At 41.4% G+C, this 25,012-nt stretch overlaps 1 protein-coding gene across 2 annotated transcripts in view; it reads right to left on the bottom strand.

The window, feature by feature from the left end:
• Positions 1–25,012, bottom strand: part of cblb (Cbl proto-oncogene B, E3 ubiquitin protein ligase) — a 104,936-nt gene that overhangs the window by 55,824 nt on the left and 24,100 nt on the right. For both annotated transcript variants that reach the window (XM_031311099.2, XM_031311100.2), the window contains exons 4-5: positions 10,641–10,787; positions 1,479–1,635 (exon numbers count right to left, since the gene is read on the bottom strand). In XM_031311099.2, coding sequence (XP_031166959.1) covers positions 1,479–1,635; positions 10,641–10,787 — 304 coding nt within the window. The remainder of the gene's footprint in view (positions 1–1,478; positions 1,636–10,640; positions 10,788–25,012) is intronic.

Raw genomic sequence — 25,012 nt, 5'->3', positions numbered from 1 at the left:
GCGACTGAAAAAGGGTTAGAACCACTGCCCTAGAGCAGTGGTTCAAGAACCCCAAAACTGACACAAATTAGACCACAGACCCCCATTTAATAAGATTTTGTCCCAAGGTTCCCCATCTGATAGGATTTTTGCTTTTAGATGTTTTATTACAGAAAGTGTATCAAAACATTAAGTCCAGGTTTAGCAATATCAGTGATTTGTTTCTAAACATATTGTACATGTTAGAATATACTTGTTGAAAACATGTGGAAAGACTGTAAATTGTGTACTGAAATGTGAAGTTAGACAGTCAAACTTTTTTTAACATTTCTGTGTCCAGGATTTTTTGGGCGGTCTAAAATCATGGCTTGATGACGTACTGGAGCCATCATTAACATAACACCTCCAACCTACTAAACAATGTTAGTACTAACTTTAGAGCACATAGCATCACTGTTGTTTTGTTAACCCCGTGTGAGCGACAGTGTTGTAGTACTAAAGATCACTTTTTTAAGGTCTCGGTATCCACCGCATTTTTACTCAGTCTCAGATAAAGAGGACTCAGGATTTTATTCCAAAAACGGTCAAGACCACAACTGCAGGGATATCACTAAATTACCTGTGCATTGTCTGATTTATGTGTTAACATCTTTACTGTGATAGGATGTAAAACTTCCAGCTTCAAATGCAACCAATAACTTGACTTATTTTTTATTCCCCACCCCCTTAACACGCACTCCCAACAAAGTGAATGACAGGACACAGGAGGAGAAGCTCTAGCTCTAACTTGTCGGTAATAGAATTTGGCTACTTAAACCATAAGGAATTTATTTGCAAAACAACATGTAAAAAAAACACTGCAATTTGTAAATTCTGCAATGTAAAGCTGAGTGAGAAAGTTGGGACCACCTTTAATTTTTATAGGCACTTAGAAAAGAGGCATGAAGAAAGGTAAGCCGAGTGTAAGTGTACTAACTAAGCTAGCTAGCTAATGTTATCAATAAGCCTCAAAGTCTTCAGAAATCTTTTCACCCCTCACACAAAGTGATTTAGCCAATATTAGCTATACATATTAGCTAGTTGTGAATATACTGGTTGGTTAGCATTTTCCCCATTTTATCATGCCATGCAGTGTGGGACTCACATTGGTCTGGTCTTGGTCTTGACTCTGTCTCGCCCTGCCTTGGTCTTTGTCTTGACTTAGTATCAACCCCTAAAAGTCTTTGATTCTATTGGTCTCTATACACTCTGCTCTTTGGCTGCACAGTATGGAAACAGCGCCGATCATCCAGGTAATTTTATAAGCGGTTTTGGCTCCATGATGGCTTCATGCGACACTGAGTAACTCTCACAGGAATGAACAGGGTTTCGCCTCTAGAGGAAAATGCCTAAACTTGTTGTATCTGAGTACAGTATGGACCAATAGTAAAGTGCTATGTGCCATGTGTGTCAAAACCATTTGATGCATATGTTTGACCCTTAGTTTTATTTTGACCAACCTGGAAGAGGCGTGTGAAAATGTCGAACTCAAACACAGAAATGTAGTCGTTGCAGGTGAGGTCGATGGTGGATTTCAGGGCCATGGCCTCCAGGCCCGAGCTGATGGGATGCACTTCATGAAGGCACTGTCGGAAGACTTTCCATGGCACTATTGTCCTGCAAGAGAGAAACAGTACAATCATAAAAGCAAAGAAACAGCAACTTGCTAGACAAAAGGTATTTTATCAAACAATAAATCTTTATTGATATAAATGTACATTTGACAAATGCAAAAAAAAAGCTTCTGTGCAAAAAAATGCGTGACAAGAATTGATTCATAGATAAGGTTGAACTTTTGGTTAACTCATACAGCTCTTACAGCTTAAGATAAGATAAAACATTGAAAAGAACGTGAACATCATGAAGTATGGTGGTGCAAACTGAGGAGGAGTGAATTGTCTCACCCACAACTAATAGAAATTTGCCATGGGGAACTGTGACTGTGACCAAACACAATAGGTTAATCTCACTTCCTGACATAGTTAAAAACTTCTATTGCAGCAAAAGTACAAACTTAAAATGCATTTTTACTGGGCAGCAACAACATCTCAGTAAATTAGAAAAAAACACCTGAAGAGAGATTAGTTTATACTGTAGCACTAAACATGAAGTCTTCCTAAAACAAGCAACATGTTTTTGTACATAAGCGAGAAATTAGATGGTCACGTCTGTACATATTTTACCCAAGAACAGAAACATTGTAATTTACACTATCCAATGTGTCCACTGCATACATAATATGTGATTTTGAAAAGTATGTGAATTAGATAAAACATAAAACTTTTCACATTACTCAGTCACAGCAGGTAACATTCCACAGGGACAGCCCAAACCCAGACCCCCGTATTTGCATCTCTAAGAGGACTTAAGTCAAACTAGATAAAATGCTATGCAGGTTCAACCATAATTTACTTGGATACAAGCTTTGCATTTTGGAATTCTGAACGGCGAGCAGAGCAGAGAGGTATAGTGTGTAACAAAATGTAGCACATGTACTTAACTGGGAATGATCAAGAGGATTATCAATGGCCCCTGGTGTAGATGAGCAAACAATATGCTCGTTACTGTAAGTAAAATATAACCTCTGTGAGCAAGAAGCCAATACTTTATCAATTCTTACCTGTTCAACAGGCATAAACATGTAAAAAGCAATATTTCAATCTGCATGCAGTCTCTCATCCACCACTGCTGTTTGAAACAAACACAGCGAGCTACTCTGCAAACAGTACATTTTTACAAACAAGCTTTCAACATGAAATGAAAGCAGTCTGTATGTAGTCTAACTGTTTATCTTACTTTGCCACCAATCTTGAAATTTGGCAAATACTTGTAAACTTAGCTGCTGGCGTAAACAAACCCTCTTCTCCTCTCTACCAGCCGTAAATCCACATTAGGCTGCTGCTATCAATTATTTTAGTAACCGAGTATTTTACCGATTATTCCATCGATAATCAAGTAATCTGATAAGAAATACTCTTGCTTTATAGTAAACAGCAAGGGGTTTCCTTTTTAGAAAAAGCAACATTTTTATTGCCTAAATTGCATACAATAACAGGGATAGATGCCAATATTTTGTAGCACTGCCCGCACGGGCCACCAAGCCCCTTATTCTGTTGGCCAAAGTAAATTTTTGGTGGCCCAAATGTAAATCTTTTTCGCCCCCTTCCCCTTCTCCCCCAATTCTGGCTCTTTACACTGGATATGCAAAAGAGATTTTCACTAAGCCCAGGTAAATGTGACTGTACAAAGCTTACAGCAGGGCTATTCAACTATACTCTTCAGGAGGACACAATCTCAGAAGGCTAATACTGAGTGAGGAGAAAGAAAAAAGAATGCAGACATCATCGGCAAGGTCTAAGTATGCATGTGGTAAATCCGGTGATCGCGAAACATTTGCTCTTAAAGGTTCCTCACACATTTCCTCCTACACTTCCCTGTCAGTAGTGAGCTGCTTAATAAATATGTCTTATTCTTCACTTTCAACAAAAATGTTTGTTTTTTTTACTCCTGAGTTGGTTCTTTAGAGCATTCTGAAGAAGAATGCACTTCATATCGTTAACAGCAGTGTGTTTCGAAAGTACCAACCAACATGGCAATAAGGATCACTAGGACCAGAAAATCAAGAATCCCCATTCATTGTCAGTTTAAATAAATCACTCTTAAAATGCCAGCTACCATTGAAACGGCAGAATATGAATTGAAGCTATCGAGGCTTTTTCACATGCAATAATGACCTTTCGCAGTCTGTGGATATCAACATAGGATAATACATTCAGTATTCTAGATAGTAATAACAGTCAGGTGTACTAGCAGCTAAAAACACAAGTTAAACTGATTTATTGTAAGCACAATGTAGCATTTACATGCACCAATCAATAAATTTAATAGTTTATAATAGTGTATCCTGTGAATTAAAATAATGATGTGCTCTAAGGCTCCTTTCCCAACACTACACCTACATGCACTTCAAACAGTATGACACACATTAAAAAGCTTTGTTTTTGTCTGTTTTCACTCACTGCAGCTTAGCCTAATTTCCCTCTTTTGGTTTCCTTTAGAGCAGGGATCTTCAACAGGGGATCCGGGACCCTTAGGGGGTCCTCAGAGTCAATGCAAGGGGGCCTCCAAATTTTTTGTTAATTTTTAAAAGTTTTTTCAAAAATTAAAAAGTCTTAACATGAATTCAACAAAATATTAGCAAATATAACCCCACTAGTGATAATTCCATCCAACCCTGGCGAAAACGCCAGCATTAAGCTGATTTAAGTTCCTTGAACGTTATAGGTTGCCCCAGTTCTTCTGCATCCTCTGGGTCAAGAAAAGGCAGGTTTAGTTATTTAAGGAACTCCTGGCACTGTGTCGGATCTGGGTTGCAGGAGGACTGAGGATTGAAAAGTGGTGCTGATATCCTTAGGATTTGTTGAGATACCTCGATTTGTGCGGATGCTGTTGATAGTAGCTCTGGATTCGGATTTCAGCGCAAGCAATTTACTTGGTTTACAGCCATTAAAATAATACTTTTGCGTCACTCTGTGCATTATAAATTCAGCTCTCCTTCTTAGCAGATAATTTAGCTCTGTTCGACTTGTGACTAGAAAAGTATGTGTAGATTTAGAAAAACAAGTCTTAAGAGACTGCTCTAAAGATTTACAGCGTTCTTCCAACTCCGCAATCCTTGCCTCTCTTTTCCTCTTCAGGTTGACCGCGAAGGAACATGTGAAATCTCTAATAAATCCTTCAGTTGCCTGCCAGATAAATGCGGGGTCAGAAACTGAGTCGGTGTTGATTGATATAAACTCAGCCAGTTTGGCTCTAAATCCTGCATCAAAGGCTGTGTTCTGGAGAAGGGAATTATTAAATGTCCACCTCCTAGATCTTTCTCCTAACATATCACAATGGAATGTGGTTATCAGCGCATTGTGATCAGACAGAACTGCTGGTTCTATTGCTATCGTGTGAAACATTGCCTTATGCTCACTGGAGCACAAAATATAATCACTGCAGGAGTGGGTGAGGTGACGTGTGGAAAAGAAGGTGTAATCCCTGCTAGTAGGGTTGTGCATCCTCCATATATCTGTAAGATGGTGGGATTCCATAACTGCTCTAAACATGTCTGATATATGTTTTTGGGCTTTTGTGTGATTGACCCCTGATCTATCCTGATTTAAATCTAGCACTGCATTCATGTCTCCCCCTATAATTAGTGAATATTCCTTGAGTAAGAGCAATTCATTGGTTAGGTGCAGGAAAAAACTTTCATCATATGTATATATACCGAAGCAAAGGCTATTTCCCTACTCCTTATTGTGGTACATATATAAGATATCCTGCCTGATAGGTCTTTACTATTTTGTCTATGGTGAGTGCACATTTCCAACGCAATGGAGCCCTTGGTTTTGGTGTCATCACTAGAGGAGGCAGCAACTTTGAAGCATTTATTTTGTAGATGATTTACATCTCTTTTACATAAATGTGACTCTTGTATAAGCGCCACATCTATGTTCTTCCTTCTTAAATAGGCCAGGAATTTAGCTTGTTTGATCGGCCCGTTTAACCCCCTGATATTAACTGAAAGGATTGAAAGCTCAGCCATCTTCAAAATTTACATGCATACATGTCTCGAGTAACCTACCGGGATTCACTGATACATTTGTAGCAAAGGGTGAGCTGTTAGCTCTGCGCAAAGTGTGGTAAGAACATAAAAAATTAAATAAATCCCCTAACCCTCTGAGACCGCAGACCCCAACCCCTATCTGCAAGATACGTGGCCACATCAAACGCAGCTCGCGCAAACTCCAGCCCACAATTACCCCTCCTGTCTGAAGTTACAGCTAAGTTGAAACAGGTCTAGTGAACTTCTTATGCTAAACATGAACGGTGTTACAAAAACCCTAGAGATAGGTCTCAACCAGCTATGAAATTCTGAAATAAGCTATGTGAAAAACACACCAACCTGGTCGGAGCAAAAACATACATTATAAGCTGGACAGTCAGCATTTATCATGTTTTTCCAGTCTGGTTAACTGTTAACAAACATAGATTATAAACTTACAGTGTCCTCAGCATTAACCATGTTCTTCCAGTCTCATGTTAACAAAACAAACTATGAACTGAACTAGAACTGCAAGCAGTTATGACGGGGCCCAAGCCACCCACGCCAGTCACCCCCGACACCCCGGGGAGCGCGCGAAAGCGGAACCCGAAGCCTGGCGGCGGGGAGGCAATCGTCAGTAAATATCGAGAGGTGTGAGCCGCGACGTCTGCGGTACGTCGCCGTTGCAAACGTAGCGGTCAACAGTTCACCTCCATGCATATACAGACTACCTTTAACAATGATATACAGATAGGATTAGAGATGAAAAGTTCAACTGACACGTTACCGCGATCAGCTTTGTGGGAAATTAAGAATCAATGCCACCGACATAACCAATCACACTATGACAGACTCTCCACTTAGCACCAACTGCAATGTTTAATTGTAAATGAATGTAGCCTACTGGCAGTCTGGCACACGTGGGTGCTCAGTATTTTCATCGGCGCCTATGAATGGTGTTGATTTTGGATTGAAAAAGTGAGAGAAAAGAGTTGCATTTGTCCACTGTGAAGGTTGTGGAAACTTTGTCAGGTGGCTTAAGAAGTTTGTTTATTGTAAAAAACCAGAGGAGCACGCAAAAGCGAAAACCAAAACGTAACGTAGGAGGCAAACATCAGTAAATATTGAGAAGTGTGAGCTGCAAGGTCTGTGGTACATTCCCATTGCAAATATGTCATTAACATTGAGTAAAAGGGCCAAAACACGTCTACGTTGATTATAGCGCCCCCTAATGGCCGATCTTCGCCAAATTTGGTACAGAGCTTTAGAGCGGCATGCCGAACGAGCATCACAAGTTTCGTGTTGATTGCATTTACTGTGGCAGAGATATTGCAATTGCAAATTTCCCATTTAAATGCATTGCGTTATTGGCCCAAACAAATAAACGTTGCTTATAGCGCCCCCTAAAGGCCGATATTTGCCAAATTTGGTAGAGAGCATCGTAGTGGGATGTTGAACAATGATCTCAAGTTCTTTGCTGATAACATTTAATTTGGCCGAGATATGATATGATACGTGTGTGTGGTAGCAAGCTATGAAAATGTGTTTGGTCGTCAAATACGCATACTTTAACATAGCAAAATTCCTTAAGTAACTTTTGGTCAGGCCCATCTGGAGATGCTATTTACCAGGTTTCTTGCAGATCGGTCGCACGGCCTAGGACGAGTTCAAAAAAGTTGGTTTTGCGCATTGCGCGATATTGCGAAAAAACTTTTGAGAGGAAATGGGCGTGGCCTATATCATGTGATTCAGCTTGATTCAAGGAACACGTGGATGTGCCATGTGTAATGTGGGAGTTAAAAGCAAAAAAAACATTATAGCGCCACCTAGTGGTCCACATGTGTAATTTTTGGTAGGTGTGGTCCATGACCCATTGTCTATCTACCCTGTAAATTTAAAGTTGTTCACCTTAGTGTAAGTAGTAAATTTAGACGTGGGTCCCATAGGCCACGCCCACTTTTACCCCTCAGTACCCCACTCTAGGGTTGGCCTCAGGAGTGGCCCTAGATGGTACCCAACAAATTTTGTAAAAATCGGATGAGCGGGTCATGAGATATAAACTTTTTGTACTTGTAGCGCCCCCTAGTGACCAATTTTCATAAAACGCGTCAGCGACCTCCAGAGAGTCACGACAAACAAGAATCTAAAGTCTGGCGTTGATAGCATTTATTTTGGCTGAGATATGGCAAAGTTGGTGTTTTCATAGTTAGCTACACAAATTTGTTTGTGCGTAATATGCGCAATTTTTATCCTATCAAAATAATTTTTATTAACTTTCTGTCAGGCCCATCTGGAGATGCTACCTGCCAAATTTCGTGCCGATCGGTCGCATGGTCTAGGAGGAGTTCGAAAAAGTAGTTTTTGTAAATCGCGATTTTTCACACATAAAAGTTTAGGCGGAAATGGGCGTGGCCTATATCACGTGATTCAGTTGGATCCAGGGCACGCGTGGATATATGGTTTTTAAATGTCCGGTGTACGGTGTGGGAGTTATAGGGCCAAACGTGTTTTTTTCTGCTATAGTGGTGGAAGTGGGTACATTTTTGCACCTGAGGTCCTTGCGGAGTTTGGGAAAACGGCAACCCCCCACCATGCTGTAGTCGGAATTTTTTTTTTACGTTCTTACAGTCTGGTTAAATGTTCCTTTAAAGCTTGGTTCCAAAAACTTGCATACAGTGCTTCGAGACAAATTCAGCACGGTAGCTCAGACACTGCTAGTCCACAGCCGCTGGGTCCGCTAGCCTCGGCTCCGCCGCTGGCTCCAGCCCTAGACGCGCGATCCCCCGGCCGTCCTCTGGCGCCGTTGTCGGCAACAGGTCCCGGGTCGAAGCGGCCAGTGTTGATGTCTCGTCATCCTCCACATCCAGCTCCCGACAGAAAAAGTCCACATCTGTGATTGCATTGAAGGCGAACTCTCTCCCTCCGTGGGTCGCTCTCAGGGTGGCCGGGTGGATGAGCAGGTCTGTGGGGCCCCTAGCATGTATCTCGTGTTGTGTTCCCTCCAGCTCCCGATGCCGCTGGGTCGCGAATGCGCCGCAGTTAGGTTGCATCAGATCACACACCGCAGTTCCCTTCGTCTCAAGCTTTGCCCTGATGTGCTGCAGCGAGGCATTAATTTCCGTCAGTGCTCCCTTTACTGCATTCTAAACCACCGATTCAAGCACACTTATTTGCTTTTCCAAGACCTTAGCGATCAAGTCCTTCATGTTTGGGAATGCGCTAGTATCAGACGCTATGTTAGCCACCGCTCTGTTAGCCGCCGCCATGTTTGCAGATTTTGTGTCCGAGTATGTAGCTTAGACGACAACGGGACCTGTTTTCTCGCACCTGCAGGTAATTCACTGAGTCAATGTGATAGCAGATAAAACGATTTGGCGTCAAAGAAAAAGTAATAGACCTGGTTATTCAGTGAAATGTGGAGGTGGGTACGAGAGCCTCAGTCTTCTGCGACCATTGCGGGTGCTGGTCACGTGATCTCCCCCTTAGCTTCTATTTAAAGAATAATTAGTGGTTCTTTAAAGCACCTTGAGCTTCCAAGCACAACAAATTGGCACTTCTGTGCTTTTATTTTATCCGTAAAATACAACTGATGAAGCAGTTCAACGAGAGTTTGAAACAACCCAGATGGTCTAAGTTGCTAAAACTCCCAGATAGGCTGTATATTGTCCTGACAGGAATAAATAGCTATAAAAACAGACAAATCTGAACTTTGAGCACTGTGCAAGTCTTACTGTAACATCATACTAAAAACATACTCTTCCTATCACATACATTTACAGCCAGAGTGGCAGTAGGAAGAGGGCTCTAAAACCCTGATACAGACTTTGTAAGTATGTCTTATTTACTCAAATAAAGTGAGCTTCCTGACAGGCAGCCCCCAGGCAGTGTGGCTAGGCTCCGCCTGTTCTGTCTGCTGATGTTACCATCCTGTCCCGCACCATCAGGATTATTATGGTAAACTAAAAATAAAACGAAAATGAGCAGTGACAAATATTTTTTGTAAACTGAAACTAAATAAAACTAAAACTTTTCAGAAAAACTAAAACTAAACTGAAGCTATATTGCCAGGTTAAAAAACAAATACAAATAAAATAAAAAGGAACGTAAATCAATTTTGGTTTCAATTTTTCAGCTATAATATATCACTACTGAAAAAAGTAGTCAATGTCACAAGAGTCAACTCTTGTGACATTGAACCACAGAAATTGAACAGACTTGAAACGAGATGGTGATGTGCCGTAATTGCTTCACAGCGGACACTAAAGTAGCCCACTAAAGATTAAACATTAAACATCATGGCTTTTCTGTATATGAAAAGTAGGTATTTCTGTATATGAAAAGTAGGTACTTCTTCTCATTATACCTGGCCCTAACAAAAACAAACTAAAATTAAATATATAAGAACTAAAACTAAACCTTTCTGAAAAACTGAAACTAAACCAAATCCAACAAACACACTCTGAAAACTAACTCAAACTAAACTAAACTTAAATTAAAAATGTTAAAATAAACTAATTGAAAATTCAAAACTATTATAACCTTGCACACCACCAGGCTCAGGGACTGCTTCATCCCACAGGCCACAAGACTGCTGAACTATGAGTTCTGTGCTCATCACATGACGCTTTACCTGGTAAAGATTTCCTTTGCCAATGACTACTTCTGTTATTGTTGTGCACATGACCAATGAAGAACCTTGAACACTGACCCATAAAGCTGGCAAAAGGTGACACAGTACAGACAATGTAGAGTGTGTGTGTGTGTGTGTGTGTAAGCAGTGCTGTGTGTGCGGTGTGTCACACTGTCTTGGAGGTGCTCCCACATCTGGGAATCAGCATGCACATGTTTGAACTATCAAGAAAGTGAAAGTACCCTGGAGATGAAAAAACAAGAAACATCCACAGACTTTGACAATATGAAGATCCTGACAGCAGCTTCTTCTTATCAAAGTATGAAATCCTGATATATTAAAAAGGGGAGCACCGACTCAAATCTGCAAAATATGAAGCCAAGATGAAGTGAAGCTTACTTTTCTCCAAAGAAATTCCTCCAAAAGTCAGCTGCATCAGCTTTGGTGATCCTGAAACTGTCCCCCTGGAACTGCCCTCCTGGAAAGATGGCTTTGATTTCAGCCAGCATGTGGCTGAAGATTAGAGACAGCTTGGTCAGGTTCCTCCTGCAGAAAAGAGGCCAGAAGAGAGAGTACAGTCAACAGTTCAACAGACACCATTTGGAAATTATTTGGCCTTCAAAACTGTGGACTTATTTTCAAATGTTGACTTACATAGAAATTGAAAACACCCCCTCTGAAAATTAAACTCCAAATAAAGATCAACTAGAACTGCAAGCAGTTATGACGGGGCCCAAGCCACCCACGGCAGTCGCCCCCGACGCCCAGGGGACCGCGCGAAAGCGGAACCCGAAGCTGGGCGGCGGGGAGGCAAACGTCGCGAAATATCGAGAGGCGCGAGCCGCGACGCCTGCAGTACGTCGCCGTTGGAAACGTAGCGGTCAACAGTTCACCTCCATGCTTATACGGACTACCTTTAAGTATTCTCTACAATAAACAAACTTCTTAACCCCCCTGACCGCAGGGTACAGCAGAGAGAAATGAGAGAGTGACCGAGAGGGTGGAGGGGGGAGGCAGGTGTGGTGGTTGAAGGAGCAGGGGAGGTGGTCACGTTGTTGCAAACGGCGTCATAGACGCCGATTTATGTTTTCCTCCGTGGGTGCTTCGTGGGAAATTAAGCATCAATGCCTCCGACATAACCAATCACGCTATGACAGATGCTCCACTTAGCACCAACTGCAATGTTTAATTGCACGGTATCGCCGCCTATGAATGGTGTTGATTTTGGATTGAAAAAGTGAGAGAAAAGAGTTGCATTTGTCCACTGTGAAGGTTGTAGAAACTTTGTCAGGTGGAGTTTCACTGTGCCATCTACGGCACAGCTTGTGGCTGTGGCGTCGCTGTAATCTCCATTTATAAACGTTTTTATAACTTTAAAGCATTAAATCTTCAAAATATACAGCCATGCGACACACAATTGAAAGCTTAGAGTCTCAGGATTCCATTAAGCCCACACAGAAAGCATAAGATGATTTACAGCAGTTACACAACTGCTACAAAGTTATAATAAATAAAACAATACAGCGTAAACAGCGCAGCCCGTGTGTAGTGCATCCTTACCTGTTTCCTTGTCCCTTTAGCCACTGCGTGAATTTTTTGCCCAAAACTTTTTTTTCTTAAATCCCCAAGAGTCCAAGGAAATGGAATATCCAAGCCATTATATCCAAAACGAGCTGTTCGCCTCACAATCTTGACGTTTCTGGCCGAATCACAATGGGAAATCGCTGAACTGTTTTTCATTTCCGCACTTCTAACGCTGCTCGCTTCTCTCCTGAGGGTCCTAGCAACTTGATGTGGGCGTCACTCTATTCTCTGACTTCTAAGGTTTCCATGGATACCTGGTATAAGCCAATCGGTGCAGGTTTGGCTGTGATACACCAATAAGAAAGCTGAAGTCTCCTCTGACGCGTTTTGGCCCACGTGTACTCGAGCGACATTTGCTCGGACCAGTTAGATTTAAATGATCTAAGACCCGTCTACATTTTTAGCCAATGAGCAGACAAGTCGATAGAGACCAAATGTGCCAGTGAAATTTTAACCCTGTAATGGCTGGAGCTGTGTCAAAGCAAAAACAGGGCCGCCTATAAGCATATCACACCCTGTGCAGTTTATAATGACTTATTTCTATATATTTATGTATATAGTTATTTCAAGTATGTGTATGATTGATGTGGGTGTGTTTGTGTATTTGAGAAGTGTTTTATTTTGTACTTTATTGGCTTTTTTCTTTGCACTTTTCAAATGGAAATCAGAAAAACGCACAGACATATATGTAGAAATAAATTCATATAAAATCAATTTTTGAGTCTTTTGGCTTCTGGATTTTTTCTGTAGTAAGCTGAGACATGTGGCTCAACCTAGTTTAAAAAAAACCATAACTCTCCTGCGATCTTATGGGAAAAAACTACACTACCCACAATTAACAATACATTGCCATGTCCTTACTGTGAGACGCCTAAGACAGTGCTACAGGGAGACAGGAAGCACAGCTGGTCATCCTCGCAGTGGCAGACCACGTGTAACAACACCTGCATAGGATCAATACATCTGAATATCACACCTGGGCCCTGTTTCAGAAAGCAGGTTTAGCGAAAACTCTGAGTTTGTTAACCCTGAGATGAGGGAAACTCTGGGTTTTCGGTTTCAGAAAGAGAGGTAACCTCAGAGTCAGTTACTATGGTAACTTCACCTCAGAGTCAGTTACTATGGTAACTGAGCCTGTGAACCTAACCTGGTCGGGAGCAGGTTTTCTTCAATAAGCCTCGAGTTTCTCTCAGTCTCCTCCCTCTGACACAACAGTCTCTCATTTCCTCATTCATTCAGTCAGTCTGTATCAGGCGCATTTTAGACCAGTTTGTTATCGGCATGAATAAAATACATTGTGTTGGTTTATTAACCATGTTAGGCAGACTATAAAACGTTTTTTTTTTTCTAAAAACATGGCATTTCCTTGTGTCGATGATCCCGTTGATGAAGAAGCTGCTTTACTTTGCAGGGTGTTATATGTCAAGAGATGATATTGAAGCCCCGACATTTTAATTTTCAGATAACGTCCTATCTCAGCGGTATCTTTTTTCTTCCCAGTCTGTTCCCAGTCCCAACCTTATCCGTCCTCATTTCACTAACGTCACCCATCTTGGGCATGCTCTACATTCCAGTAGATCATTTGTGTCACATTCATTTTTTTTTTTTTTAAAACAGCAGTTTTCTTTACAACATTGATGATGTGGAGCATTTTAGTAAAGCTTCATTAGCATTATACAATTTTTTCCTTCCCTATGATTTCTCTATCATGTTTATAACTATAGTTTTTAGTTGTGCTTTTTAAATATCCCTCAATATCAGCTGCAGCAGGATAACTGCGTGGTTGGAAACAATTACAGTTACTGATATTCTTGTCTATTTTATATTTAATATATCACATTACAATATATTTTTGTTTTCTAATTCATAACTTTGACAAACATGTATGCTATATACAGTAAGTAAACAATACACTACTTAACCACTTCATTTAAAACAGCTAAGTAACTAATGACATATTTAAAAAACATCAGGTTATCATATTTATCAGGTTCTCTTAGCAATCCAGTCCAAAGGCTCAGGATGCTGCAAATGTTGGTAAAATATGAAAAAGGCTGGTGGATTTAAGACACAAAATAAGAATGTATTGAATGAATCAAATATGTCATTGTCAGTGGCTTGTTGATCTTTACATTGTTAGTTAATTTCCTATCCTGGCCTGGGACACACATTCATACGGTTTAATAAAGTACTTATTGGACTTTAACTTATCATTGCACTTAATAAAAATAACGAGTGCAGCTGTCCTCAATTTAGGTCATCCTGTAGGTCTGTGTGTGTGTGTGTGTGTTTGTGTGTGCGTGTCAGTCGCGGGGGAAACGGAGCAGCCCCGCCCGCTGCAGAGAGCCGACAGATTGAAACGGCAGCCGCTGACTTCCGAGTGAAAAAAGGTTACAGCGTACACTGATGTTAAAATGTATACAGGTTGGCAGGACGGTCTGAAATGTTTTGCACGGTCTTTCGCTGTATATTTTGCTGGTAAATGTGAGATGTTCGAGTCACACACATGTCTCGTCTTCATATCAAAAACTAGAAAATGAATTTGACCCTTTCTCACTCCCGCTTGGTCAGTGGCTGCCATAGACTGTATATAAGAATTACTGTAAGTATTTGAAAGTCCAGCCTCCAGAGTGTCTGCTTAGAAAAATTCTGGCCCTTGGAAAAATGTAGTTGATGACCCCTGATGTAAACTGTTTTTTTTTTTTACACTTTATAAAAATCAAATATGTTGTATGTGAGATTTGAAACCTGTCCCATCACAAAACCATTTTGTCGCATTCAGGTACAATCAGAATTTTGAGAATACGACAATCATTTTTTTCACCATCTTTCTAAAGTTACAAAAACTTTTCCTCTTTACGAATTGTATAATTTAAATGACAACACTAATAAGGGCCAAAACACGTCTACGTCGATTATAGCGCCCCCTAACGGCCGATCTTTGCTAAATTTGGTAGAGAGCCTCCGAGCGGCATTGATGGCAGCAGTCCGGTGTACGGTGTGGGAGTTATAGGGCCAAACGCCCTATAACTGCTATAGCGCCACCTAGTGGTGGAAGTAGGTCTATTTTAGCCCCTGAGGTCCGTGCGGAGTTTGGGACCATTCCTGAAAATGCCAACCCCCCACCATGTACATGTCGGAGTTTTAGGCGGAGAAGAATAATGGAAAAGAATAATGATTAATCAGTAGAAAAACAATAGGGTTCTACAGCCCTGCTGTATGAACGGCATAGCTTTGCTATTGCCCGTTCTTACAGACTCGGGCTTGGACCCCTAACTAGAACTGCAAGCAGTTATGACGGGGCCCAAGCCTCCGATGCCAGTCGCCCCGGGAAGCTGCGCCACTCGCCCCCGATGACCCAGGGAGCTGCGCCAAAGCGGGACCTAAAGCATTACGTGGGGGGGCAAACATTGGTGAATATCGAGAGGTTTGTTCCGCAAGGTCTGTGGTACGGTCTGAGGCGCAACGTCTGCGGTACATTGCTGTTGCAAATGTAGTGGTTAACAGTTCATCTCCATGCATACACAGACTACCTTTAACAATTCTCTACAATTAACAAACTTCTTAACCCCCCTGACCACAGGGGACAGCAGAGAGAAATGAGAGAGTGACTGAGAGGGTGGAGGGGGGAGGCAGGTGTGGTGGTTGAAGGAGCAGGGGAGGTGGTCACGTTGTTGTAAATGGTGTCATAGGTACTGATTTATGTTTTCCTCCGTGGGTGCTCACAGACGCATGCCCTTTAAAAAAAAGTAGTCAAAAATGGTTTGTATTTCAGAACCTTAGGAAATGGACAGCGGCCGACGCGAACACACACGCCTTTTAACTCGATAATTAAGCCGTAAAGTAGGTTTCATCTCAGGACAGCGCCACTTCTCACAGATACAGATAGCTTTGGAGATGAAAAGTTTAACTGACACGTAACCGCGATCAGCTTCGTGGGAAATTAAGAATCAATGTCACCGACATAACCAATCACACTATGACAGACGCTTCACTTAGCACCAACTGCAATGTTTAATTGTAAATGAATGTAGCCTACTGGCACTCTTGGCTGCTCAGTATTTTCCGTGGGTGCTCAAACTCCGTAGCACCCACAGTATCGGCGCCTATGAATGGTGTTGATTTTTGATTGAAAAAGTGAGAGAAAAGAGTTGCATTTGTCCACTGTGAAGGTTGTAGAAACTTTGTCAGGTGGGTTAAGAAGTTTGTTTATTGTAGAAAACTAGGGGAGCATGCGAAAGCAAAAACCAAAACGTAATGGTAGGAGGTAAATATCAGTAAATATTGAGAAGTGTGAGCTGCAAGGTCTGTGGTACAATCCCATTGCAAATATGTCATTAACAGTGATTGAGTTAAAGTGCCAAAACATGTCTACGTTGATTATAGTGCCCCCTAATGGCCGATCTTCGCCAAATTTGGTACAGAGCCTCAGAGCCGCATGCCAAACGAGCACCACAGGTTTCGTGGTGATTGCTTTTACTGTGGCAGAGATATTGCATATGCAAATTTCCCATTTAAATGCATTGAGTTATTGGCCAAAACAAATAAACGCTGCTTATGGCGCACCCTAAAGGCCGATCTTCGCCAAATTTGGTACAGAGCATCAGAGTGGCATGTTGAACAAATATCTCAAGTTCCTTGCTGATAACATTTCATTTGGCCGAGATATGATATGATACGTGTGTGGTAGCTAGCTATGAAAATTTGTTTGGTCGTCAAATGCGCATACTTTAACGTAGCAAAATTCCTTGAGTAACTTTTGGTCAGGTCCATCTGGAGATGCTACGTACCAGGTTTCATGCTGATCCGTCGCACGGCCTAGGACGAGTTCAAAAAAGTTGGTTTTTCGCATTGCGCAATATTGCAAAAAAGATTTTAAGTAGAAATGAGCGTGGCCTATATCATGTGATTCAGCTTGATTCAAGGAACACGTCGATGTAAGGATTTCTAATGTGCGATGTGTAGTGTGGGAGTTAAAGGCAGAAAACCATTATAGCGCCACCTAGTGGTCCACATGTGTAATTTTTGGTAGGTGTGGTCCATGACCCATTGTCTATCTACCCAGTAAATTTAAAGTTGTTCACATTTACTGTAAGTGGTAAATCTAGACTTGGTTCCCATAGGCCACGCCCACTTTGACCCCTCAGTACCCCACTGTAGAGATGGCCTCAGAAGTGTCCCTAGATGGTACCCTTCAAATTTTGTAAAAATCGGATGAGCCGTTCATGAGATATAAACATTTTGAACTTGTAGCGCCCCCTAGTGACCAATTTTCGTAAAACAAGTGGAGGACCTCCAGAGGGTCATGCCAAACAAGAATCTAAAGTTTGGCGTTGATAGCATTTATTTTGGCTGAGATATGACAAAGTTGGTATTTTAATAGTTACACACACACACACAAATTTGTTTGTGCATAACATGCGCAATTTTTAGCCTATCAAAATTATTTTTATTAACCTTTTGTCAGGTCGGTCTGGAGATGCTACATGCCCAATTTTATGAAGATCGGTCGCACGCTCTAGGAGGAGTTCGAAAAAGTAGGTTTTTGATAAATCGCGATTTTTCACGCATAAAAGTTTAGGCGGAAATGGGCGTGGCCTATATCACGTGATTCAGTTGGATGTAGGGAACGCATGGATATATGGTTTTTAAATGTCCGGTGTACGGTGTGGGAGTTATAGGGCCAAATGCGTTTTTTTCTGCTATAGCGCCACCTAGTGGTGCAAGTGGGTCAATTTTTGTGCCTGAGGTCCTTGCGGAGTTTGGGACCAGTCCTCAAAACGGCAACCCCCCACCATGTACGGTTTAGGCTGTAGTCTGAGTTTTAGGCGGAGAAGAATAATAATGAAGAAAAAATCTGTAGAAAAACAATAAGGTTCTACAGCCCTGCTGTGCGAACGGCGTAGCTCTTGCTACCGCCGGTTCTTGAAGACTTGGGCTTGGACCCCTAATAAAAATAATGTATGATGATGATTAATCAGTAGAAAAACAATAGGGTTCTACAGCCCTGCTGTATGAACGGCATAGCTTTGCTATTGCCCGTTCTTACAGACTCGGGCTTGGACCCCTAATTATATGTTGGCAGCATTTAAATCAAGCTGATAAAAGTTTCTCAACGAAATCGCGACTGTTCACTGTCCTGGCTCCCAAATGGTGGAATGAGCTGCCCATCGATATCAGGATGGCCGAAAGCCTACACATCTTCCGCCGAAGGCTAAAAACACATCTCTTCCGACTACACCTCGGATAAAAATAAATAAATAAATAAAAATTCTTGAACCTGCACTTTCATTTGTCTCTTTGTAGCTTTGCCTATTTAAAGCTAATGTATTTGCACTTACTACTTGTTGTCTAGAGTTTGAACCTTCACAGTTGAAAGCACTTAATTGTAAGTCGCTTTGGATAAAAGCGTCAGCTAAATGACATGTAATGTAATGTAATAATGTAAAAAGTTCCCTTATATACAAAGCTCTCCTGAGAAATCAGGAATGTGTCTGTACACACTGCCACCAGGACATTGAAACAGAAATATATTTATGTACATGTCCAAGATACAAAGAAATAAGAATAAAATATTTCAAAAAATTTGAAAATATTACACCAGGCTTAACTGCCTACCCCAGGGGTGGCGAACCTGTGGCTCTTGAGCCGTATGCGACTCTTTGCCTGCTCCTTGGAGCCTCTTACTGTGTGGCTGGGGGCTGTGTTATTGGTGGATTTTTTATTTTATTTTTTTTGTAACTTTTTGAAACATTTCAGATAAGTGCAAAAAAAAATGGAATGCACTTGCCAATACATTTGCCAATTATTTTAAAATAAAAAATAATGCAGCAGACTTTTGAGGACAAATTCTGCAACCCGAGGAAAAAAAAGCTGCCACAGATCACCTTCCTCATTAACCCTTTCACTGCTGAATCAGATTGTTTGAAACCCCTCTAGTGACAAACGAGTGAAAGAGTCGCTTCGAGTAGCACAACCGAGTTCTAGCAAGACCTGAAAAGGATTGTGGATAACAAAGACTGTCAGATTTCCCACTGAGTCAATCTAAGTAAGAAAAAAAAAACTATGAAAACTGCTATGTATTATGACTGTCATCAGATCTGGAAGTCACTGTTGCTGTTGTAGTGTGGACGTGCATGTGTTGTGTGGCTTTTTGCTATGGTGCGAGGTTTTTTGTGGCTCTTTATGCTGAACTGGTTGGCCACCCATGGCCTACCCTGAGGACAAAAACAACTTTTGTGAAGATTAAGGCATGGCTAGCAGCTAAATATGTCTTCTCCTGCCACAATATGAGGCAAAAATAAAAATTGTAATATTAATATACTGTATTAATATTATTTGTTTTTTAGGGGTCCAAGCCCGAGTCTGCAAGAACAGGGCTGTGGAACCCTATTGTTTTTCTAAGGATTAATCTTAATTTTTATTAATCATTTTTATTTTCCATTATTCTTCTCCGCCTAAAACTCCGACTACAGCCTAAACCATACATGGTGGGGGGTTGCCATTTTCAGGACTGGTCCCAAACTCCGCAAGGACCTCAGGCGCAACAATTGACCCACTTCCACCACTAGGTGGCGCTATAGCAGATAAAAAGCGTTTGGTCCTATAACTCCCACACCATACACCGGACATTCAAAAACCATATATCCACGCGTTCCCTGGATCCAACTGAATCACGTGATATAGGTCACGCCCATTTCCACCTAAACTTTTATGCGTAAAAAATCGTGATTTATCAAAAACCTACTTTTTCGATCTCATCCTAGACCGTGCGACCAATCTGCACGAAACTTGGAGCGTAACATCTCCAGACCAACCTGACAAAAATTTAATAAAAATAATTTTTATAGGATAAAAATTGCGCATATTACGCATGAAATAATTTGTGTAGCTAGCTATGAAAACACCAACTTTGCCATATCTTGGCCTAAATAAATGCTATCAACACCAAACTTTAGATTCTTGTTTGGCATGACCTTCTGAAGGTCCCCTACGCGTTTTACGGAAATCGGTCACTAGGGGGCGCTACAAGTACAAAAAGTTTGTATCTCATGAATGGCTCATCCGATTTTTACAAAATTTGATGGGTACCATCTAGGGCCACTCCTGAGGCCAACCCTCGAGTGGGGTATTGAGGTATTGATTGTCAAAGTGGGCGTGGCCTATGGGACCAAAGTCTAGATTCACCACTTACACTAATGTGAACAACTTAAAAATTACAGGGTAGATAGACAATGGCTCATGGACCACACCTACCAAAAATTACACATGTGGACCACTAGGTGGCGCTATAATGTTTTTTTGCCTTTAATCCCACATTACACATCGCACATTAGAAAACCTAATTACATCCACGTGTTCCTTGAATCAAGCTGAATAACATGATATAGGCCACGCCCATTTCTGCTTAAAATCTTTTTCGCAATATCGTGCAATACCAACTTTTTAGAACTTGTCCTAGGCCGTGCGACGGATCAGCACGAAACCTGGTACGTAGCATCTCCAGATGGACGTGACCAAAAGTTACTCAAGGAATTTTGCTACGTTAAAGTATGCGCATTTGACGACCAAACAAATTTTCATAGCTAGCACACGTATCATATCATATCTCGGCCAAATTAAATGTTATCAGCAAAGAACTTGTTCAACATCATTGTTCAACATCCCACTAAGATGCTCTGTACCAAATTTGGCGAAGATCGGCCTTAAGGGGGCGCTATAAGCAACGTTTATTTGTTTGGGCCAATAACTCAATGCATTTTAATGGGAAATTTGCAATTGCAATATCTCTGCCACAGTAAATGCAATCAACACGAAACTTGTGATGCTAGTTCGGCATGCGGCTCTGAGGCTCTCTACCAAATTTGGCGAAGATCGGCCATTAGGGGGCGCTATAATCAACGTAGACGAGTTTTGGCCCTTTTACTCAATGTTAATGACATATTTGCAATAGGAATGTACCACAGACCTTGCAGCTCACACTTCTCAATATTTACTGATGTTTGCCTCCTACGTTATGTTTTGGTTTTCACTTTTGCGTGCTCCTCTGGTTTTTTACAATAAACAACCTTCTTAAGCCACCTGATAAAGTTTCTACAACCTTCACAGTGGACAAATGCAACTCTTTTCTCTCACTTTTTCAATCCAAAATCAACACCATTCATAGGCGCCAATGAAAATACTGAGCACCCACGTGTGCCAGACTGCCAGTAGGCTACATTCATTTACAATTAAACATTGCAGTTGGTGCTAAGTGGAGAGTCTGTCATAGTGTGATTGGTTATGTCGGTGGCATTGATTCTTAATTTCCCACGAAGCTGATCGCGGTTACGTGTCAGTTGAACTTTTCATCTCCAATCCTATCCGTATTTGTGAGAAGTGGCGCTGTCCTGAGTTGAAAGCCTACTTTACGGCTTTGTTATCGAGTTAATAGGCATGTGTGTTTGTGTCAGCCGCTGTCCATTTCCTAAGGTTCTGAAATGCAAACAACTTTTGACAACTTTTGTTTTTTTAAAGGGCGTGCACCTGTCAGCACCCACAGAGGAAAACATAAATCGGCACCTATGACACCATTTACAACAACGTGACCACCTCCCCTGCTCCTTCAACCATCACACCTGCCTCAGAGTGACTGAGAGGGTGGAGGGGGCTCCACCCTCTCAGTCACTCTCTCATTTCTCTCTGCTGTCCCCTGTGGTCAGGGGGGTTAAGAAGTTTGTTTATTGTAGAGCATTGTTAAAAGGTAGTTTGTATATGCATGGAGATGAACTGTTAAAGGCTACATTTGCAACGACGACGTACCACAGACGTCGCAGCTCACACCTCTGGATATTTACCGACGTTTGCCTCCCCGCTGCCAGGCTTCGGGTTCCGCTTTCGCGCACTCCCCGGGGCGTCGGGGGCGACTGCCGTGGGTGGCTTGGGCCCTGTCATAACTGCTTGCAGTTCTAGTTATTATTATTGTATCAACATTCTACTTATTGAGGGCCATACAGTACAGTATTTCTTTATTAACTTCAATGATATCATACTGATCCTATTTACTTTCATTATTATACCACAGGGCTATTTCACATATAGCGGATTAAGCTGGGTTTTTCCACTTATCCTGGCTTTATTAAACCGTGACTCGGTTTTATGAAAGCAGTGGTAAATAAATTACCATGGAGAATTATTCTGTGCAGCTAGGCAATCCTGGTGCCTTATCTGCTCAGTCAGCAGTAACTCCGATGGATTTTAATTAACATGCATTAAAATACCACTTAAATTACAATATAATTACAATATTGCCATTCATTTAAAGAGCCCCTATTATACTAATTTTTAGTATATATAACTTTAAAAGCCCCATACACATGGATGGGAAACGTGATGTCATTTGTACGAGTAAAAATGATGTGGTGGATATCTGAAATGACAATTGTAGATAGGAAGAATGTTATTGTGGATATCTGAAATGTTCTTTTTGACTAGGAATAATTGAATTACAGATATCTGCTATAAATATCCAGTCTAGCTATTACATGTTAAAATGGCTTGCCATACATTGCTGCAGTGTCTCTACCTAAAACACTCTGTTTGAGCTCTTTGCCCACCTTCCCGAAAAGCCCAGTCCTCTGATTGGTCAGCTGGCCCACTTCTGTTGTGATTAGTCAACAAAATTCAAACAAGCCACTCAATTAATTAATGACACTAATTGAGGAATTTCTAAAAGGAATGTGGGGTTGTCTAGCCTGGGAAAACCCTGACAAACTTCCGACAAATTTGAGATTTGCTCTGCAAGTCAGTCTGGCCAAGAGCCCATTCAAGCCCATTTCCATTTTTTCCAAGTCGAGGCACCAATCACAACCGTTGAGGCGGGCTTTACACCAATCACAACCGTTGAGGCGGGCTTTACACGATGACGATTGCGCAGCGACGGCGAGCAGCTTTTTGTTGACATTCAACATGATGGCTACCAAAGCGCAGCAACCCGTTGATGCCGCTGTTGCTGCTACGTCACCTGGATCGTGGTTTGTTTGGTTGAAGGACTATCCAATGCGCCCAGAGGCATTTGAGTGGTGTCCGTTGGTGAAAATGAGCTGCGAATGAACCCTGCCCAGACCCACTCTCAGTTACAACTGAGAAGGGTCCGGTGTCAACCAGGCTAGGGGGTGTCAGCACGGGTTCCCCTCAAGGCTGCGTCCTTTCCCTCTCTGTTCTTCTCTCTGCACCAATAGCTGCCTCCAGTCACCAGTCCGTCAAGACGACACCAGCCTCATTGGACTCGTCTCTGGTGGGGATAAGTACAATCTGCTGCTACTGCTAAGGACAAGGGAAGACTGCAGCGTATCATCCGCTCTGCTGAGAAGATGATTGGCTGCAATCTGCCGTCTCTCCAGGACCTATCTGCCTCCAGGATGCTGAGGCGGGCAGGAAAGATTGTAGCAGATCCCTCTCACCCTGGACACAAACGTTTTGAACCTCTCCCCTCTGGCAGAAGGCTGCAGTCAGGACCAAAAACCTCACGCCATAAAAATAGTTTCTTCCCCTCTGCAGTCAGCCTCGTTAAAAAGGCCTCGGTCCCCCACTGACATTGAATCTAACCCTACATCCTGTCCTCTGCACATTCTACATATCCTGAACTTTTGCACATCCCTCAACATTTCTGCACATCCTGCACTAAAGCCCACAGGCATTTTTTTGCTTAATGTTATATAATTATATGTATGTGTTATTTGTTTCTGTATTTATTGTTTGATTATTTCATATTATTGTTTAAATATGTTTTTATGCATGCACCATCAACAGAGGCAAATTCCTACTAAATGCTACCTGGCAATAAATCTTTTTCTGATTCTGATTAACATTATGACCATTATTTGTATAATTATTCATCAACAGTCATTGTTACTGTTATGTTGCATTTATGAAGAGTGCTGTTCATATTGTTGTTAGGGTTTGATGAATATATTATTGCAGTGATTGAGATGATTAGAAATGGCTGATAAAATTGCAAAGGTCTTCTCAATGAAGTCAGTATGTTTAAGTAAGTCCTATATGTTTTGGCGAGAATGGCAGACAGAGACCAATACCATTAATTATTTTATGTGATTATTGTTTTTTTATTTATTCTTTAACAATAAAGGATCATGTATGTTATTAATTATTATTTGAATTGAATCTAATACTGTACTGTTTGCTCTCAGTTCCAAGCATGCATCAATTGAAAGCCTCGCAGGTTTGGCTAAGCTACGGAGCTACAGGCTAAAAACACATCTCTACCGACTGCACCTTAGCTAAGAAGATGATGCCATGAAATATAACATACTTGAAGCTTATGGACTTGTTCTCGATTCTACTGTTTGTAGAAGAGTTTGTACCTTCATGGTATGAAATAGTAATTAAGAATTGTTTAAAATAAGACTTTAAAGTGGCCATATTATGCTCATTTTCAGGTTCAAAATTGTAATTTGAGATTGTATCAGAATAGGTTTACATGGTTTAATTTTCAAAAAACACCATATTTTTGTTGTACTGCACATTGCTGCAGCTCCGCTTTTCACCCTGTGTCAGGTCTCTGTTTTAGCTACAGAGTGAGACATCTCAACTTCTGTAACATCTTTGTTGGCAGTCGCACATGCGCAGTAGCTAGCTAAGGATTACATGAGCTAGCTAGCTGTTTCTCCAACTTCGGCCTGTACAAGGCAGGATTAGCCGGGAGACTTCTTCTAAACGAGGGCGCACTTCCAACTTTGCATGAAATACCTGCAGAACAGGGACATGTAAGTAGTTCTATACAATTTATTTTGTAGATTAGGGTGAATTTGTGTGTGTTGTAGCAGTGTTTTGCCATTGAGAACGAGCTAGCATGCTAGCGCTAGCATGCTAACGGTTAGCCCCCTAGACCCCTCATTTCGGCTAGTGACGTAGAAAGCCGTGCAGATTTTGAACAGCTCACCCGGAGACTGAAGGCAGGACACATTCAGAAACCCCTATCTCACTCAAAACAGCATGGATGTTTTTTTTTCAAAGTTTGTATGCGTATGGAAGCACCAGAGACACAAAATAACACCCCAAATCCCAGATTTTTTTTCATAATATGGGCACTTTAAAAACTGCTGTATAGATTTGTGGTTTAGTCACTTGAACAAAACTTGCCACAGCCACAAGGGATCAGCATTTGTTTTTTTTTGGCATGAGGGCTA

Source organism: Sander lucioperca, chromosome 13 (genome assembly GCF_008315115.2).
Source record: "Sander lucioperca isolate FBNREF2018 chromosome 13, SLUC_FBN_1.2, whole genome shotgun sequence".
In the NCBI taxonomy this organism is placed as follows: Eukaryota; Metazoa; Chordata; class Actinopteri; order Perciformes; family Percidae; genus Sander; species Sander lucioperca.
Note: the sequence above shows the minus strand (reverse complement) of the source record. Positions and strands in the feature narration are given on the sequence as shown.